Below are 19519 nucleotides of genomic sequence, written 5' to 3'. Positions count from 1 at the left end.
TCAGTGAATCAGTATTTTTATTCAAATTCTATTTACAGCAACTGTTAACAACCTCCTCTTAACGTGTAACATAAATCAGTGAAAAGTACACAAGTACACAAAGCAAACTACTGAAAGTTACAATTCAAGTTACATGAAGAGTATATTGAAAATATTTTACATTCATATTTGTATGAGACTGCACAACATGAAAACATGTATTATTATTATTATGTGTGTCTGTGTGTGTGTGTGTGTGTGTGTGTGTGTGTGTGTGTGTGTGCGTGCGTGCGTGTGTGTGTGCGTGTGTGTGTGTGTGTGTGTGTGTGTGTGTGTGTGTGTGATGGTGATGTAAACAGGATCATAATGAAGAGAAAAGTGAACACCTTTAAATGCTTCAATGGTACCTTACATTAGCGCCCTATATATAGAGAGTATGGCCAACTCAAATCATGGGCGCCATATTGGATACCAACGTCAGATGACTCTACTGTGTAACCCTATGGGGCGAATATGCTATCTTGAAATAAATTGGTTATTTTCACCATAAACAGGCATATACATGTTATTATCAACGTTTGTCAATATGTAAAAGGCCCTTACGGAAATATTCCAGTGTATATTTACCTTCTACATCGTAAATGGGCCTCTAAAAATTGCCCATTGTAGTGAGTGACCAGTCGCATAATAAGTCTCTGAGCAGTGTTTACCTTTCTAATGTCCACTAGCATACGTACATATAGGCTAACTATAGCCATTTAGCTTTGTGTGTAACAGAACAAAAACCCACCCATCTCGTAGGAGTGAAGCTTAATAACTAACTTAATATTTAATTCAATAAAATTATGGTACAAAAGGAGCACTAACGCCACAGGTCTTATGTTGACAACGTGGACACAGATATAGGAAACTCCGAAGGCAGTCGTAATATTTACCTAGCAGGCTAGGCTAACGCTGTTGTGCTAATGTTATCAACCGTCGGCGTAGCGTTAGCTAGCTGTCTAAACTTGTGAAAAGCCTTGCCGCTTCCCTGTCTTTCATTGCAGCCAAACGCGCAACAGTTCGGCATTTTTTCAGTGATTTACATCATTTTTAAAAATAATTTATTACATTTTTCCACTATTCCCTGTACTATGTCAATGGGAATCAGATGAATGTTGGTATCAAACATGGAGTCCACGAAACATGTGACCACCTCGGAACCAATCGCATAACGGGATAGCTCAGAACATTCAATTCCCTAGTTGGCCATACTCTCTATATATAGGGCGCAACCTTACATGATATCCTCAACAATCAACAATCAAGGAATATGGCGGGCATTTAAACAGCGTACTCAGCAGACGAAGAGAAACTGGGCTGCTTGCTCAACAGCACACGCAAACTGTAGGAAACGGAGACCATCATGTTCATACAGTATTTGAACATTACATTGTTCCTATCACCAATCCACTCTCTTATAAGAGTCCCTGAGAACCAGGAATAAAAGAAGTGTTTTTCCATCACTTCTCAAGATCCTTCGTCCATCGTCAGGTCTTGCAGCTGCTCCTCCAGAGCGTCCAGCTGCTCTGTTTGCTTCTCTTCTTGCTGCTCATGTTTCTCTGCTTCATCCTGGAGTTTCTTGTCCGTCTTTGGTTCCTCACGTCCGTTCTCCAGGTTCTCTGAGCTCTCAAAACAGCCAGAGTCCCTCGGCTCCTTGTCCTCCTCTTCTGGCTCTGACTCGTCTTCAGCTACATGGGGCAAAGAGAATCACATTTTAATACTGAAATATAATCCATCCTGGACTCTGAGAGGTCCTTAAATCGTGTTTAGCGAGACAGGCGTTGTGTGAGCTGTGAACAAATACAAAAGCACCAATTCCCTAAATATGGTCTTACTCTGTTTTGTATTTCGTTTTTGTGTTATGTGTTTAATTCCCAAGTAATTTCTTGTATAAGGGACACTGGGAATAGTAATGTTTGTGTTGCATAAATTAAAGTAGATGTCCATCTATGTGGGATTTTCACAATAAATAGAGTTTATTCATTAGAACTAGTTTTCTGTTGAATAGGGGTTAACTCTACTCTTATATCTTAGTTTTGTGTTCCTAGTTCCGGCCTAGTTCATGTGGTAGTGGCTACAAAACCAGCTTAACAGGTTGGATTGTTTTTGACTGCTTCACTGTTTTTTGACTTCACTGTAAAACCAAGTCCACAAAAAAGTTGACTTTTAAAATTCTGCAATGCAGTGATACAGAGTTATTGAATGTTTCAGAATAGTCCATCTTTAGAAAATATGATGCAGTTTCTCATTATGAATCAGCTTCAACTCAAAATTATAGCTGCTCTGCAGCAATAATAATAACAATAATAATAATAATAATAATACATTTTATTTATAGGCGCCTTTCAAAGCACTCAAGGTCACCTTACAAGAAAAAACAATGTACTAAGTTGAAAACAATATAACAATCGTTCATAAAAGGTACAATGCATATTTACAAAGCAAAAAATCAGACCAGCAATTGATGTGAACATATATATAGTGATCAAAGAGAATAAGCCAGTTTAAAAAGGTGTGTTGTTAGGTGAGTTTTGAAACTGGAAAGACAGTAAGTGTTGTGGATATTCGTTGGAAGGGAGTTCCAGATGCAGGGGGCTGAGTGACTGAATGCTCTAAGCCCGAAGGTGGTCAAACGGGTGGAGGGTTGAGTGAGGTGTATGGAAGTGGAAGACCTGAGAGTACGGGTGGGTGTGTTGATGTAAACGAGATCAGTGAGGTAGAGAGGATCGAGGTTGTGAATGGCCTTGAAGGTGAGAATCAGGATCTTATAATCAATGCGGTATTTAACCGGGAGCCAATGAAGCTGCTAAAGAACGGGAGTGATATGATTAATAGAAGGTGTTCTGGTGATGATGCAAGCAGCAGAGTTATGAACCAGTTGAAGTTTGTGTATGAATTTGCAGGGAAGACCATAGAGAAGGGAATTACAGTAATCAATGTGTGATATAACCAGGTTATGAACAAGATTGGCTGTGCTATCAGATGTGAGAGATCGACGGAGGCGGTTAATGTTGCGTAAATGGAAACATTGTAATTTCCCCTTGCGGGATTAATAAAGTATACATTATTATTATATGCAGACCGAGTGACATTGTTTATGTGTGCTTGGAATGATAGTGTGCTGTCGAGGATGGCACCCAGACTCTTGACCTGTGGAGAGGGGGAAACCAAGGCGTGGTCATTGGTGGTCAGTCACTTTTACTTGTGTGTAAAAGAAGTTCAAGCTTTTTAAATTTGTGTTAACTGTACGCATTTTGTGTCAAAGCAACAAGAAATGTGTTAAATGTATAGCTGTGTTAAGAGTTTAGCAAAGTTGTTAAAAGTATTGAAAAAATTGTCATAGCGATTGGAAAAAACTGTAAAACATTTCTTGTTGCTTTGACACAAAATGCATAGTTAACACAAATTTAAAATGCTTGAACTTCTTTTACACACAAGCTCAACCAAGACCAAAACAATGGATTTTTATTGCAAAATTTACAAATGCTTTCACTCTGTATGTCAGAACAGATAACATCATGTTCTAAACCTAACTTATAGGCTAAAGTCAAAGTGAACAGCTGATCATATTGTAAATTGAAACACAAATATATCCCCTGGATTTTATACATGCATTTATTGAGAAACAGTTGATTGAAGTTATGCAAATAGATCAATCACAGCTGATTGATATCTAGGAAACACACTCAGGGGGTTGAGGTTCTACTGTAGATGAACACCAAAAATAAGAAAAATGCCTTCACGAGGGAGAGGAAGAGGAGTACCAGGACAATTCTGTCTCTGTCTCCTTTTTTTCATAAACCGTACATTCTATAAAGCTACTCTGAGATGGGTCATTCATTTTTTGTATTGAATCTCTGCAGCAAAAGAAACAAAACGGTGGCCGGGTTGTTTCAGTGGGTAGAGCAGGCGCACATATACTTGGAGGTTTATGCCTCAATGCAGAGGTCCAGGGTTCAAATCTGACCTGTGATGATTTCCTGCATGTCTTCCCCCTTTCTCAACTAGCTGTCCTGTCAAATAAAGGTGGAAAAGCCCCAAAAATAATCTTTAAGAAAAAATATATGCATGCATTTACTAAACCCAACAAAACAAAAACGTAGAGAAACTGCAGTGTAAAACACAATCTATGATCAATACAATACTATTGTCTATTGTATAAGGGCAGACCTGACACATATAAAATAATGAAGTTTCTGTAATTCCATGTGATGTTAGTGTTATTTTGACACTGTTCTATGATTGACTAAATGTTCCTGTTGGGAGAGAACATGTGTTAGTGTTTTGGAAGAATTATTTGATGTGTGCATTGTTTTGGTAGACACAGTGTATTGTGTTAGTAAATTATTGTATTTTGAAAACTTGTGTTAGAGTTTAGTTTACAATGTGTGATTTTGAGCATGAAATGAACTGTTTTGCCAATTGTGTGTTGTAGGTGAGTTGGTGCGTTAAGAGTTTAGGAAAATTGTCATAGCGATTGTAAAAACATGTATATCTGGGTGATGACACAAGTGGCCTTACAACATCTAGTAGACAAGGGGCAGGATTGCATGAAAATGCAGAATTTTAAACTACTGTAAAAAATAATAATTTCTCAATAGAAAATTCTGAGAATTTGTTTACTTGGTTAAGACAACATAGAGACGCCTGTAATATATTATTATATTCACAAAGATCAAAAAATGACAAATTGATGTTTAAAGATGCTCTTTTTTGCATTGGCTGCAATGGCATAGATGAGAACACAATTCCAAATGTAATTCATGTTTTGAGATAAAATTCAGACATTTTGCAAGCTAAATCTACAGTGATCTTCAAATGTAGTGAATGTTTTCCATGAACATCAAAGATTTAGTTTGCAAGAAATTGCAGAATTTGTTTACACTACTGTATGCAGTAAAATGTTTTATTACACTATGGGCTCAATTTTTGATAAATCAAAAAACTGAATGGTAAATTTGTGAAGGACAGTCTGGAGATGAAGTTCCCCAAATTTGGTGTCAGTTGAAACAAAAATATGGAGTTGATAGGTTTAAGAAGTTTTGCAGTTTTTGCAAAAAGTAGAGTGATGGACTTCAACATTGCTACTGGTAAAAGCAGGGCAAAGTTTCTGCTCTACTGGGGCTACCGTTTGATGTAAGTTTTGACGTTATAGCAAATATAGATAATTTGTTATGAATGTTTTAAGTTTAGGGTTTTAGATGGCTGCTGTAGCACCACCATAAGGACTATAAGCATACAAATTGGACTGATTAAGTTTGGGACAAGACTTTTGGTGAGTTTGTGCATGGGAACATGGACTTTTTAGGAAGAAGAAGAAGACGAAGAAGAAGAAGAAGATGAAGAAGAAGAAGAAGAAGAAGAAGAAGAAGAAGAAGAAGAAGAAGAAGAATACTGGCAAAAACAATTTATTGCAGCATCATTATGAAAGATGATTGCAGCTTTACAGTGTGTGTACCTACAGTCTCTCAGCAGTTCAGAGGCATTCAGGATTTTGGAGCGCTTGTCTGGGTCTGTGATGTTTAGCTCATTGAGGTGAGACTCCTTCAGTCCTGCAAAGTCCTCCAGGCTCTGAAAACCGTGCATGGACAGCAAAGAACTCAGCTCCTGAAACACAAGAACATTAACACGAACATTTAAATGGATATCCATGATTATGATGTAGTCCTGCGGCAGTGTAACACACATTGTTATCAGAAGGAATCTTACAGTAAGACCGATGCTGTCCAGAACCTCCTCCAGGGTTTTGGGTTTTGATTTGGAATGGCGGTTCTTGCTGTTACAGCGTCTCCTTCTAGCTGGGGGGCTCTCATCGGGCAGCAGGTTGACGTAGATGAACTTAAATGAGCCCATTTTGTTATTGAGCTTTCCTGTCCAGGTCCCCACTGGAGGCTTCTCAATGATGTAGATAATGTCTCCTTTCTGTAAGAAAGATGAGAGAAGACGCATGAACGCCAGGCTTAGTCATGATGATGTTATCAAAGAGAAGATAAAGAACATGTATGAAAGAATGAAGTTTACTATATACTACTACTATACTTATATATTATAATTGTAGTTTATTAAATCTCTATAAATATAACTCTTTCTATGTCCACACTCTTCTGAGTTGACTTCTTGATGAACCAACATCTCTCCAATTACTCAAAATAATTATCACTTGCGCAAAAACGTAGCAAAGAAAAAGTAAAACTGAATAAACACCAGACATTTCTATACCTTTTAACATACCTTTCTCTCTGTGTAATCTTGTATAATTTGCAGTGACACAATTACTAGTGTAATTCTAATCTTATTTTGTCTAACAGACAGTGAGTAACGGGTTGTGTAGTTCAAACTCTGCTCCGAAGAATAATAATCAAAACGACCCGTCTTGTTTCACTCGGTTAACAAGCTCCCTGGAGGACGACTTGTCGAGAAGGCAGAAGAGGCCGAGGGCCAAAATAGAGACAGCCAGGAAGACTTCCCCCCGGAGACTTACTTGGAGTTTGAGCGACTCCACGTCATAGGGGCTGGGAGTGAAGTCAGTGTGGACCAGAGCTCGACCACAGAAAGGTCCGTTGTAAGAGACGCCGTTCTCCTCCAGCCTCATGCTGTCTCTCTGGCAGTATCCACTGTCCAGGCTCTGTCTGTCGCTACCTGAGGTGAACAGATAAGAAGTCACATTCATCCTGAATTTTGCCTTTATGTCCAGGTTTTCAACACACTGCAATTATAGAGAGTGTCAGTGTTTGAGAAGGATGTTGATGGGACATTCTGAGCCTTACTTATGTCAGAAATTGAATTGCACTGTCAATATTAATGGATTTTTGTCACTCCTATTTTTTCTTTGCCTCAATAGCTCTAGTAGGTTTTGGAACTACAGTTCCCATAATGTTTTTGGGGAAGGAAACAATAAGTAACTCTGGGCCACAACTTAAGCCCTGTTTTTTTAAGGCTATATATGTTTACATTTTGGCAAATTGGTGCCAGTAGAAGTATGCTGAATTAGCCATTAGAAGTTCCTGTTTGCAATTACCAATGAATCAACAGGCAACTATTACTGGATAACATAAAACTTAGGCTATGTTTAGATGGAAATGCAAAAGTGGCGCTGCGTTCTCAATTTTTATTCCGCGTTTAGACAAGAGTTTTGGGGGGGAAATCTGCGTGAAATTCGATGTAGTATGTACGCCAGGCGGCTAGGTGGCACTGCCACACAACACCAACAAGTCTGCGCGCCTGCGTAGAACCAAAGAAGTTCTAATATGGGAAGAAGTTCCACTCTCTCGATACTTCCGGCTTCTGAACTGGTTGCAGTTCCACTCTGATTCCATATAGGGGGCGCTCACAAGCGAGTGCAGAATGAATGGGACTCTATGGAGCTATACCCCTCAAAATCCACTTTTCTCAGGATATAATTTTTTGTCTAGTAATTTGAATGTTGCATTCGAAAGGGGAGGCTAAAAAAATACACACTGCTGGGTGTTAGATTTTTTTAAGGTGGCTTTTTTGTTCTAAAAAGCCTTTTAAAATGTCAATGACGTCATACACATATACGGCCAGAGATACTGCTTTACGGCAAGCTCTGAGTCGCTTCCTTTGTTCTCTCGAAGCATCGACAACACAGCTGACAGGTTAGGCTCTCCCTGTTAATACACGTGCTAGAAAGAGGTTTGCTAATGTTTTAAAGACCACGCCGAAATATTCACTCTGACATTCTGGTTCTGCTTTGGATGCCGTCAAGCGGGATCTCTGATCGTAATCAGTCTTTCACTGACCAATCAGCATTCATTAGCAGAATGCTAGCGTGTTATGGGCAACAACGACTCAACCTGTAAGAAATCCAAAAGACACAAGTACTCGTTCATTCAACTTTCGACCTATAATCCATGTTGAACTTACAAAAGCTACAATCAAATCTGAGCTTTCTCAACGACAATCAGGCGAAAGAGACAGATTTAGCCATCAAGCTCCATAGAGTCCCATTCATTTAGCATTCGCCTATGATCACCCCCAATGGAACTCTGGTGGAACTGCAACCAAATTCGGTACAATGGGGCTTATGTGGCTTATTTTTTGTAACTATTGGCTATTTTTGCAAAACTCTACACACAAATAAGAAAACATTTCACCAATTCAGCAAAATATTGTAGTTCTCTTGCAAAAGCTAATAAGCCTTTTAAAAGAGTACCAGGACAATTCTGTCTCTGTCTCCTTTTTTTCATAAACCGTACATTCTATAAAGCTACTCTGAGATGGGTCATTCATTTTTTTTATTGAATTTCTGCAGCAAAAGAAACAAAACGGTGGCCGGGTTGTTTCAGTGGGTAGAGCAGGCGCCCATATACTTGGAGGTTTATGCCTCGACACAGAGGTCCAGGGTTCCAATCTGACCTGTGATGATTTCCTGCCTGTCTTTCCCCTTTCTCAACTAGCTGTCCTGTCAAGTAAAGCCCAAAAAATAATCTTTACAGTAAAAAAATATATATATATGCATGCATTTACTAAACCCAACAAAACAAAAATGTAGAGAGGCTTCAAGAGAAACTGCAGTGCAAAACACAATCTATGATCAATACAATACTATTGTCTATTGTATAAGGGCAGACCTGACACATATAAAATAATGAAGTTTCTGTAATTCCATGTGATGTTAGTGTTTTGTATGACATTGTGCAGTGATTGACTAAATGTTCCTGTTGGGAGAGAACATGTGTTAGTGTTTCGGAAGAATTACTTGATTTTGAGACACGTGTGCATTGTTTTGGTAAACACAGTGTAATGTGTTAGTGAATTATTGTATTTTGAAAATCAGTGTTAGAGTTTAGTTTACAATGTGTGATTTTGAGCATGAAATTAACTGTTTTGCCAATTGTGTGTTGTAGGTGCGTTAAGAGTTTAGGAAAGTTGTTAAAAGTATTGAAAAAATTGTTATAGCGATCGTGAAAAACTGTAACTCTCCCTCGCAGTTTGAAAACCTCTGGTTCCCAGGGATACAGATGTACACTTACTGCCTGAGAGCTGGCGGCTGACGAGGCTGGGCGCCGTGTCCTCTGACCCTGTGGAGCACACAGACGTCCTCTGTCCTGCACACAGATCTGGATGCCAATCAGAAGAGACCGGAGACAGCTCCTCACCACTCTCAGCCTGGAGACATCACAGGACAACAGTGAAGGTCAGAGGTCAATTCACCTTTAGTCCACTCAATTATTAATTAATAAGTCACATAGTGATAAAGCTCATTTTTAGCCCTGAAACTGACAAAATGTAGTAAAAGGTTATCAGACAAGTCAAAAATATAACCAAAGAGTAAAAAAATAGGAAAATGAATGAGTTCAAAAAGACCATAAGCTAGTGAAAGATACAGTATGTAGAAGAATAACATTTTAAAAATAAAATCTTTTAATTTCTTTTACAAATGAATTGATCAAAAAACAAAATATTATAAAGCTTACGTTTTGTTTTACATTCAATTTGAATTATTTGACTAACAATGTTATTTATTGATGTATTTAGCTATACTTTTGACTTGTCAGATAACGTTTTACAACATTTTGTCAGTTTCCATAATTTATCTGATCTTTAAAGAAAGACAGGAGGCCACATTTTTAACAATATAAAGCTTCAATCATAAACACACAACAACTGTATACTGACACATCATTTGCAGTTTTGTGAGTTTAGAGTGCTGAACTGAACGTGACGTGTACCAAACTACGGTCAGACCTTGAGCAAGTGTTCAGGTTCTTTACTGAAGTGAATGTAGCAATGCTACTTTGTAAAAACAAAGCAAAAGTACAGAAGTTTTATCAGCAAATGTACTTTAAGTATCTAAAGTTAAAGTACTCAATATGAAAGAATGCCCTGTGAGCTATACTACTATATATTATTAGATATTGCTGATGCATTAATGTATGCCTAACATTTGACTGTTGTAGGTCATGTGTTTTGTGTGAAAAATATAGCTGTCAGATAAGCGTAGGGGAGACAAATTAATACAATAATCCCCTCTGAATTGTGGTGGAGTAGAAGTGTAAAGTGGCACGAAATGGAAATACTCAAGTATAAATTGTAGACACTTGTATCTACTTAAGTGCAGCACTTGAGTAAATGTACTTAGTTAATTTCCACCACTGAAAATCAAACATTCTGCTTTTCTTTTGAAAACCACAGTTCATACATGTGTCCACTAGATGGAGACACGTTCAATCTCTTTGTAACAACAACAGCTCCATGTAAAGATGTCAAGGTGTGTTTTTGAATCAATCCTTTATAGTTCCATTATTATTAGTATAGATGCTGTTAAAGTTTGAAAATATATTTGTTGTTGTTTAAATACTTTGGTCATGTAACTGTAACTTAAGTGTAACTGTAAATAGGGTTTTACCCCCTCTTCAGCCAGAGCCTTCTGCACCATCTTGGATGTTTTGCGGGTCATGGTACGTGAGATGACGTTGCGCCATTTCTTTCCCAGTTTGATGCCACTTTTCACTGCTTCCTCTGCTGTTACACCCTCTGCCACCTGAGATGAGAGTTAAAAAAAAACAAATCATCAACTTATTTCAACTATTTGTCGACAGGTGTAGGAGTCTCATCTCCTACATCCTCTCATGGATATGAGGTTCAAGTTTATTTAAATAAGGTAAAGTTTGAGGGAATTAAAAAAATTCATAAACTAGGCCATTTACATAAATTCACTCTCACGGTGGTTCACAGTGGCATCGCTGTCATGTATTTACTTCTCACAAACTAGAAAACCTACAGATTTTGTGGTAATGGGGTTTGCATACACACATACTGCTTATACCCACAAAGTCACACACATACGCACACACGCACGCACACATGCGTGTGGCCAGGTGCTTGAAAACAAGTTTCTGAGAGAGTTATCAAACATAACTCTGTCTGCAGCTAAACACCGTGGGCTCAGTAATGAAAGCTAATGATGTTTTCAGTATTTTTATGGAGGCAGTTAGTTGCAACTAATGTACTGTGCCACACTTTACGTTTTGTGAGGACACAATTTGCAAAGGAAATTAAAGCAGACATGCTGTTAGATTTAGAGAAAACAGAGCATTACTTCAGAATGACAGTCGTATTAGACTTTTTAAACATTCTGTGGCTTCTACAAACTGGCAGCTAGTGGTTTATTTTATGATAGTGAATGTCCATACTAGTAACAGAGATTTGTGAGATTTTAACTCTGCGCTCAAATTCTCGTCAAACTTAACATTTTCAAGGTTTTCGTGCACTTTGTAGGCTCTGATCATGACTTTCTCTCTCAAAACTAAATTGTTTTAAGCACTAAAGTGAAGAGAGTTAACTGTTAAGCTAACTGAATACCCACACTGACAAACACACAGAGATAAAGAGGGATGTAACCGTTAAATATAGAAATAAAAATGATAATGATTGTAATGTTGAATAAAAATGCCTAAATTATCTGGGGGACGACATTCTGGTTAAATGCTTGCTGCTTCTGCAACTGTCTGTCTGACACAGAGGCTCTGTGCTTGAGAGACTAGCGGACATCCTGTCTGCATGCTGCTGTCATCTGGGCTCTGTGCAATGCTTCTCGTTCTTACTTCCTCTCTTCTTCTGCTCTACGTCCTCTAACTTCCACTCAGGGTACACAGAATGCAACTGGGAAGTGAAGTCAACTTCTGTGAATTTTAAAGTGTTAAAACATTTGCCCACATGTGCAGCAGTGTGTTGTATCAGGAAGCACAAACTGTGCACTTTTGTAACTGATATCAATTTGTCCTTTGGTCTCTTCTGGATATATCATTTAGGTTCTGGATAAAATGGTCTCAGCAGAACGAATGAGGAACAATGTGAGAAATGATCAGCCATTTAGGAACTTAACACAAAGAGTTCAGAAGATATCTACTTCTACTTTTCAAAACAGTAAAGTGTTATTTGTCTCATAATGTGTTTGTGTGTTTTATGTTTTGGAGAACTTACATTCTCCTCCAAGTTAAACTCCTTCTCTGACACAACAGGAGAGGTGGGTTTGTGCTTCATAAAATCCTTGAAGCTGCTGGACCTCTGTAGAGTCAGCTGGAATACACAAAGAATTGCATTTATTTTAGATCATAATGAGAAAAGCTCAGAGCAGAGGGCCAACATGCAAACTTTCTCCACAAAGCAAACTCTGTAAACAAAAAGGCATTTACAGAAAAAACTGTCAGTCCGTTGTTTGGTGGTTTTTACTGTAACGCAACACTGATAACGCTCATCTCACAGTTGTGCACACACAACATGTTATCTCTTCACGTGTGAACAGAATGAATCTGCAGAGGGGTTTTCTCAGAAAGAAAAACTGTCCATGTCGCTCCTAACAGTTATCAAAGATAAAGTCATGAATCTGGGTCATGCTGCAGACTGTACTGTAGCCACTTCTGAAACATTTGATAAATGTAGTTGAGCAGTTTAGCAGGAAACACAAAAATAATGTATGGTGAATCATGAGTCCCTGTAATAATTAGTTTGTATTCAAAAGACCTCCTTTTAAACTTACCAAAGACACATAACAGGAACATAAACATTATAAAGTAATGTGTAAACTCAAATGTATTATTGAACTTAATGTCTGTATGAAGATGTGTCTAGATGGGAATGAACTTCTCTTTTCTGAGTTCAAAGTCCTATTAGTCCGATTTTTTTCTTTTTCTTCGATTAATCGTTTGGTCATTAGAATAGCAAATACTGCCCCTCACACTTTCCTGATACCTAAGATGAAATCTTAAATTTTCTCTTTTTCTCCAAAAATTTCAATTTATAACTTTACAAAACTTCATCTTCATAATTGAGGAGGTGGAACTGGGGGATTTTGAGCATTAATGCTTGCAAAATGACTTTGACTGATTAATCAGTTATGAATAGATGCTGATTATCTGTCATCAACTAATCAATTAATGGAATGATCCTTTCAGCTCAAGTCTGCATGTCACTTGCATATGCTTAGGGACCGTATTTATGGAATGGACCACCAGAGGAAAATAGGGGAGGGTCATGTCTTTTTATTCTTTGTTGAGGGGAGGGTCACCCAAAATTAGTAAAGGTCACCCAACTTTTGTATTCATGAAACAGCAAAACTTCAAAGTGGGTTGTTTGGTGCATATTTTTCCTCTCAGTCTCGGCCCCCGCTACCAGATGGGTCTGACCGCATACTTGGAGTTTGCTGGGCGGCAGGGGAGCACTGCTCCCCTGGTGGCTGAAACGGGTAATTGCATTGTTTAAAAAATGAGTGAAATAATTATGTTTGGCATGACCAGACATTTTATAAATATTTAAAATAACACAAAACAACTAAATGGTGGTAGGTAATACATCTGATTTCATATACTGCTTTAGTAAAAAAAATATTACCTGGCTGATGATGGGAGCAGCAGGACGCAAAAAACGAAAGTTACTGTTGCACTATGTCTGGACATCTTGCCGTGCCAACCTTGCAATAAAGGTTTCCTAAATGCCATGTATATAAATGTGATGTCAGCTTACTAACTGATTGCGGGTTTTGTGTAGATTTGGACTTTTATACGTTTATTCCACTTTGTTTAAACGGCGAAGTGGAGAGGCCTCATTCACCTGTTTGAAGCTGGCTGGTGAATGTGACGCTCGTATAGGCCTTGCTGGATACACCGTATCATTTACCTTTTTGTGAATCTACTGATCGCTGTGGATTACTTTTTTTTCGTGTCATTGGATTACAGCAAAATACAGATTTTTTTTCTTAACGTGTCTTAACGTTTTAGGGACCGTTCGGTATTTATGGAATGGACCACTGGAGGAAAATAGGGGAGGGTCATGTATTTTTATGTTGAGGGGAGGGTCACCCAACATTTTTTAGTCTAGGAGGGGGGGTCACACAACTTTTGTATTCATGAAACAGCAACATTTCAAAGTGGCTTGTTTGGTGCATATTTTTCTATGTAGCGAAGTTCGCCTCGTTCACCTGTTTGGAGCTGGCTGGTGAATGTGACGCGCGTAGGCCTTGCTGTATACACCGTATCATTTACCTTTTTGTGGATCTACTGATCGCTGTGGATTACTTTTTTTCCGTGTCATTGGATTACGGCAAAATACGGATTTTTGTTCTTAACGTGTCTTAACATTTTATGGTGTGACTGCTCTTCGTTTCTGCGTTTGGAGAGGCATCTCAACAGACTGGAGGTTGGACACTGATTGTTCACTGTTACAGTTTAGTTCAATTTAAGTGTCGGGGCATTCCGCCACCATCTGTCTATTGCGTTCCAAGACAGCCGTGCCACGATTGGATTTCATAAAAGGCGAATTGTTAAATTGTTACAATGTAATTTAAAATCTGCTTTAAAAATAAACATATATGTTTTGGATAATGTTAAGCTTCGGCAGCTTTACCTATAGGCCTATAGCTAAAATATACAATGACTGAGTAAGCCTAGTGACGAGTCCATAGCAACCAGTTTGTGTGTTGAATGGTCTCAATGTTTTATTGTTTTATTTCAGGTGAATACTAGTTAATTAGAGGACTAACTTAGTATTTGAAGTAATGCAGGAAGTCTGCATTTAGTTTCCATGCTTATTGTGTTTACACAACGTTAGTGAGTAAATCTACTGAAATGGCCACCACACCATAACAGAGGAGTGGGATGTATAAGATGAGAAGGCAGAGGTTAACTCATGTAAGTCATGTAAAAAATAATCTGCATCTGCATGTTTTTGCCAAGTACTAACCAGTACAGATGGCATCCATAAATTGATAGGGAGGGTCATTCCTCTTTTCACAATCATTTTGGTGGGTCATAGAAAAAATTTGTACTGGCGAAGGGAGGGTCAAGTCTAATTTTACTAAAGATCCCAAAACTCCTCCGGTGGCACTTTATATTTTGAACCAAAAAGGCCAAAGGTTTTATTCTTTCACATTATGTTCGCGTCTAAGTTTCCTCTAACTCTAGTGGAAACTCTCTAATTTTCCATATAACTCCACATCGCTGTGCATGATCTTTGATCGTTGTCAAAACCACAGGAAACGGGCAAAGCTTGAGCATGTGCTGACAGCCAATCATGGCAGGCATTTAGTCAGTGCTGGCGGCTGATGGTGTCTGTCTGCGTCTAACCTGAAGACCTTAACCACCAGTGCAGTCAAGGGAACAAATGAGGCTATTATGAGTTTTGCTGGTAAATGTGTTTTTCTTGCCACAGTTCTCCTCTCCAAAAAGCCACAAAGCTTTCAGATAAATCAATCTTCTATTACCGCTGTAATCGCAAAGATGCTCTCCAGCCTCGATTATCACCGGTGACAATTGCGTGTTAGGAGACAACTGCAGAGAACAAAGACATGAGATGTGTAATGACAAGGCGTGAATTGGACCACGGGAGGGAAGACGATGATGGAAAAAAGGGCAATGGTGTCGAGCGTAGGAGGCTCGCTCTCACAGTGGCTGCTGGAGACAAAGGCACCAGAAGCCACAAAGCCTGTTATGACTCAAACTACATCTGCAGCAATGATTCACCAGAATAGAGGAACTTTACTTTTCTAAAAGAGTACGTTGAGGCCAGAAAGCAGTTAAACTAAAAAAAATACAAGATAGTACTGAGCTTTAAGTTGTGTGTGTTTGTAGGTTCGTTCAACTTCACCACAAAGGTTTGCACTAACTTTAGCAGACATCCTGTATTGAGACGATGGCGTACACAAAGTCAGCTGTACAAGATGTTATAATGGTAACATTGTGTTTAAAAGGATGTGATAAAGACCTCTTTACAATTTATAAAAGCTCAATTTGAGCACCTTAACTTTAAACCTTCCAAAACAAAATAATAATAACCAAAAACTCACCTTCTTTTTCTGCACCTGCTCCTTCTCCGAGGCATTGGAAGGCCTTCGCCTCAACATCTTCTTCTTCAGTGGTCCTTCAGAGATCTCTGTGGACAAAAAGCTGTGGGAGCGATACACCGGTCTTAATCAGTGAGGGTTTCTGTCACCGTGCTGCTGTCACTGCCAAAGTTGTGAGATTAAAAAAAAGGTAGCGCTGCACTCTGCTGCAGCTGAACAAAGTGCAGAAGCTGAGAGGAAGTCACGTGGCCACACAGAAACTGTAGAGGCAAACCCTGTTTTTGGTCCTCTGGCACACAGGCTTGTGGGTTTGTTGCATGTTTTCTCAGCCAGGCGTGCTACAAACTCTCTATGGCAAACTGAACTGACACACATGAAACAGTTCATGAAAATGTCACAGATATGCTGATAAAGGTTAAAAAGAAAGTATTTTTTCTGTGAATCTTACGTAATAGAGGTCATTTTTTAATTTTGTGATCAAATAATCGACATCGGGTTACTCATATTTATACTCATATATTCAGTCAGATAAAAAGCTTTCTAAATGATCATCAATAAGGAGCAGGTATTTTAAAAGCATGTCATCTCTTGCTGCAGTGTATTAACACATTTCTACTCCCACAGACATCAGTTTCAACAACTTCAGCAAAATGTTGAAGTAAATAAAAAAGTAAGGAAAGATCTCTATCATGCAACAGAGCAGCTCTTGAGTTGCCAACCAGCTCTGTGGCAATGTTTTTATTTCATTTTTCAGCTTGTTGTTTGGCCATCGCTCTTGAATGAGCACATATTTGTAATTGCACCTGAAGTGTGGAAGTGAAAGAAATCTAAAGATGACATATTTAGAAACTCAGTAACAGCTTTGCAGCTGCGTCAGAGGCACCAGCCGTAGCTACAGGAGGTCATAACAACAACACTAGCTGGTGATCAGACAGTCCAGCTCATCCAACAGGATATTTATACAAAATGTTTTGTATGAGACAAATGAGTTGCAAAAGGCCAGGCACATGCAGACACTGTAAAAACATCCAAAACAGACAAGACAGAAACAACTTGAGTGAGTCACAGAAATGTGAGTGCGTTTGGATATACATTTAGCCTGCAGGACAAGGCAAACATCAGTAGTAGAGAAAGAGAGGGAAGTAAAATGTAAGTCATGTTTAGCTTGTTATTTTGGTGAGGTAGCAAACCACATGATAAGAGCATGCCCTATTTTAGTTTCCTATCACACGACACAAGGTTGGCAAACTGATCCGTCTGCAGAACTTAAAGGGATGAAAACAATAAGCAGTAGATTTTGATTCCACCTGTTACCTGAAACCCTAGAAGTAGTGGTGGAAGAAGTATTCAGACATAAATAAGTATTATCAGAAGTATCAAAAGGAAGAAAAATAATGCCCCTATATGCATATGCCAGGGTGTGAATTCTTTCTACATTACTGAGGGTTGATGATACTAGGTTTCATGCTGAGTCATTTATTGTCACACTTGTTGCAGGAATATCCGTACAGATTAATCACATCGAAAAAACAAGATGGCGCCACTGCCTTGATGACGTCACATTCCACTCAATATTCTAAGTTCTAACTAACTAACTTCTAGTGAACATGAATACATCTGGAGAGGTTAACTGTCATGTCATCATTCCTCAAACACTTGTCGTCCTCTTCCAGGATATCACCTGGAACCTTCTGCCACACAAATGTTGTGGAGGATGCAGCAGGTACCAATCACCTTGGGGGCACTCAGAGGCTAGATCTCCAGAAAGTACCCAGCTGGTGGATACAGGGATACTGCGGCGGCCCTGCAGAAGGAAGAATCCTGAGGTGCACCCGTCATGGCACTTGCAATGCCTCATGGCCAGCAAGGCGAAAAAGCCGGCCTCCCATCTCCTCCGGTTTGGGTAGATGAATAGCTTTGTGGAGGATGGTCCTCCAAACTGTGGCTAGTGGCATGGCAAAGATGTCTGGGCCTGCATGTTGATGCTGTTCCTGAATATTTTGAAGGCTGGTCTCAAGTCAGCTCCAGAAAAGAACATGATGAGGATATGCATTCATTCGTGTATACCTTTGTATGGGTCTTTGGTCCTGTTAAAAAAAAAGAAATCTCTTTTCTTTTCTTTTTAATTTTTTTTTAACATGGTTTATTAATTGTTATATTTATTATGTATTGTTGATTATCTACGCCAACCATTTACCTAAGTTACTATGAGCAACCACGGACGCATTCGGGTGAAAGTTAGCAGTTAACATGGTTACTTGTTAAACCGAAACACAGGAAATGCCTTTTGCTATCTGATTTTGTCAATACAATATAAAAAAAAAAAGAATCTTGACCACTAGTCCGCAACCACGAGAGGTCCTTGAGCATGCAGTCATAAATGTGGACAAAAAATATTAGGCGGATGGGTCCAGATTAGCTGCTGACAGACAGAAAGATACGCACATGCATGATCCCCTTCAGGCTGACGGAGAATAACAACACAGGATGTACATTTTCTTTTCTTTTTTTTAATCCGCTTAGCAAATGTTTTATGAGGAAGGAAATGCATTCATCATGTTTTTTTTTTAGACATCAAGGTGAGAAACACTGAATGAAAACGTAACTTTTGTTTGTTTCCAAGAAAACTTCACAGGGCACCTTTAACTAAATTACCTTAAGCTACTTTCCACCACTTATCACTGGAGATGACTACAAAATTTAACAGTAACTACATAATGAAAAAACACAGAAGAAGAGACTTTTGTTCACAGAGAAAAATGATCTCATACTTGTTGTTCCTCTTTTTCAGGGCCTCTTTACCACAAACCGCATCCCAGAACACATATGGATGAATAAGCCTTTTCTGAAAGCTTTCTGGCTTTCTGTGTTAAACATTTCTTCATGTGCTTTTAGTGATGTTTGACAAGAGCAAACAACTACAGGGTGTGGTGTGAGGGCATCACATTCACACCTTCAAGACGTGCTAACAGAATACTGAGCTCTTATATGTGAAGAATGAGCTCTTCACATATGGAAGAAGTAAAACCACAAGATCTGTTCACAGCTATTTTAAAATACAAGTTTAAATATGATTTGCTGTTAAATGTTTGTAAAATAAAAATTATTAAAAAAAAAAAAAAAATCCTCAAGTAAATACAGCCAGTGGCTTTTAGCGACTTGATATGAAGCTACCACTAGCAGCCGGCTAACTAAAGACTTGAAACAGGTGGTGTTACACTGTATTCTGTGACCCATCAATGAGGGTAGATGTCATAATGCCCATTAGAAAGTGAGGGTTACAGCAGCAAAGTTACAGCAGCTTATATAAATTCTCATTTGACAAAAAATGATGTGTAAACACAAACATAATGTGTTGTACTATGAAATTAGAGATGTAATTGATAGGTTATCAACACACAGACAGTAGCCTGCCTTATTTATGGTTGGATGAAAGAACTGTTGTTGACAATCAACAAACTATATTATTATAACCAAATTATATTATTTACCAGTGCTCTTTTTTTTCTTCTTCAGCCCAATATGCTGTTCAAATAGCCTTCCTCTCTTCATCTGGATCAGTATTAGATTTTACGTGGTCATGTAAGACTTTTATTTACGTTGTTAGTAGATTTATGAAGAATCATTTCAAATGCTTGATGTCAGCTATTAAAGGGAAGACTTCAGGTTTTATCAGGGGCCAACATTTTTTGTTGTACA

The 19519-nt window shown here is 38.6% G+C and overlaps 1 protein-coding gene and 1 long non-coding RNA gene across 2 annotated transcripts; one reads left to right on the top strand and one right to left on the bottom strand.

Moving 5' to 3' along the window:
• sash3 (SAM and SH3 domain containing 3) lies at window positions 1-16027 on the bottom strand. Its single transcript, XM_078260304.1, has 8 exons — window positions 15824-16027; window positions 11968-12063; window positions 10391-10525; window positions 9015-9150; window positions 6503-6660; window positions 5731-5943; window positions 5484-5628; window positions 1-1709 (listed from the first exon to the last, which is right to left on the bottom strand). Exons 1-8 carry the CDS (start codon window positions 15878-15880, stop codon window positions 1489-1491), a joined length of 1161 nt encoding a protein of 386 aa, XP_078116430.1. The 5' UTR covers window positions 15881-16027; the 3' UTR covers window positions 1-1488.
• On the top strand, window positions 7382-18999 carry LOC144524208 (uncharacterized). Its single transcript, XR_013502585.1, has 3 exons — window positions 7382-7637; window positions 8973-9178; window positions 17494-18999. It is a non-coding gene; the product is annotated as an uncharacterized LOC144524208 (long non-coding RNA).
• Window positions 19000-19519: the final 520 nt, after the last annotated feature.

The sequence above is a fragment of the Sander vitreus genome, chromosome 10, assembly GCF_031162955.1.
Source record: "Sander vitreus isolate 19-12246 chromosome 10, sanVit1, whole genome shotgun sequence".
NCBI classification, from domain to species: domain Eukaryota; kingdom Metazoa; phylum Chordata; class Actinopteri; order Perciformes; family Percidae; genus Sander; species Sander vitreus.
This window is presented reverse-complemented; position numbering and strand designations above follow the sequence as displayed.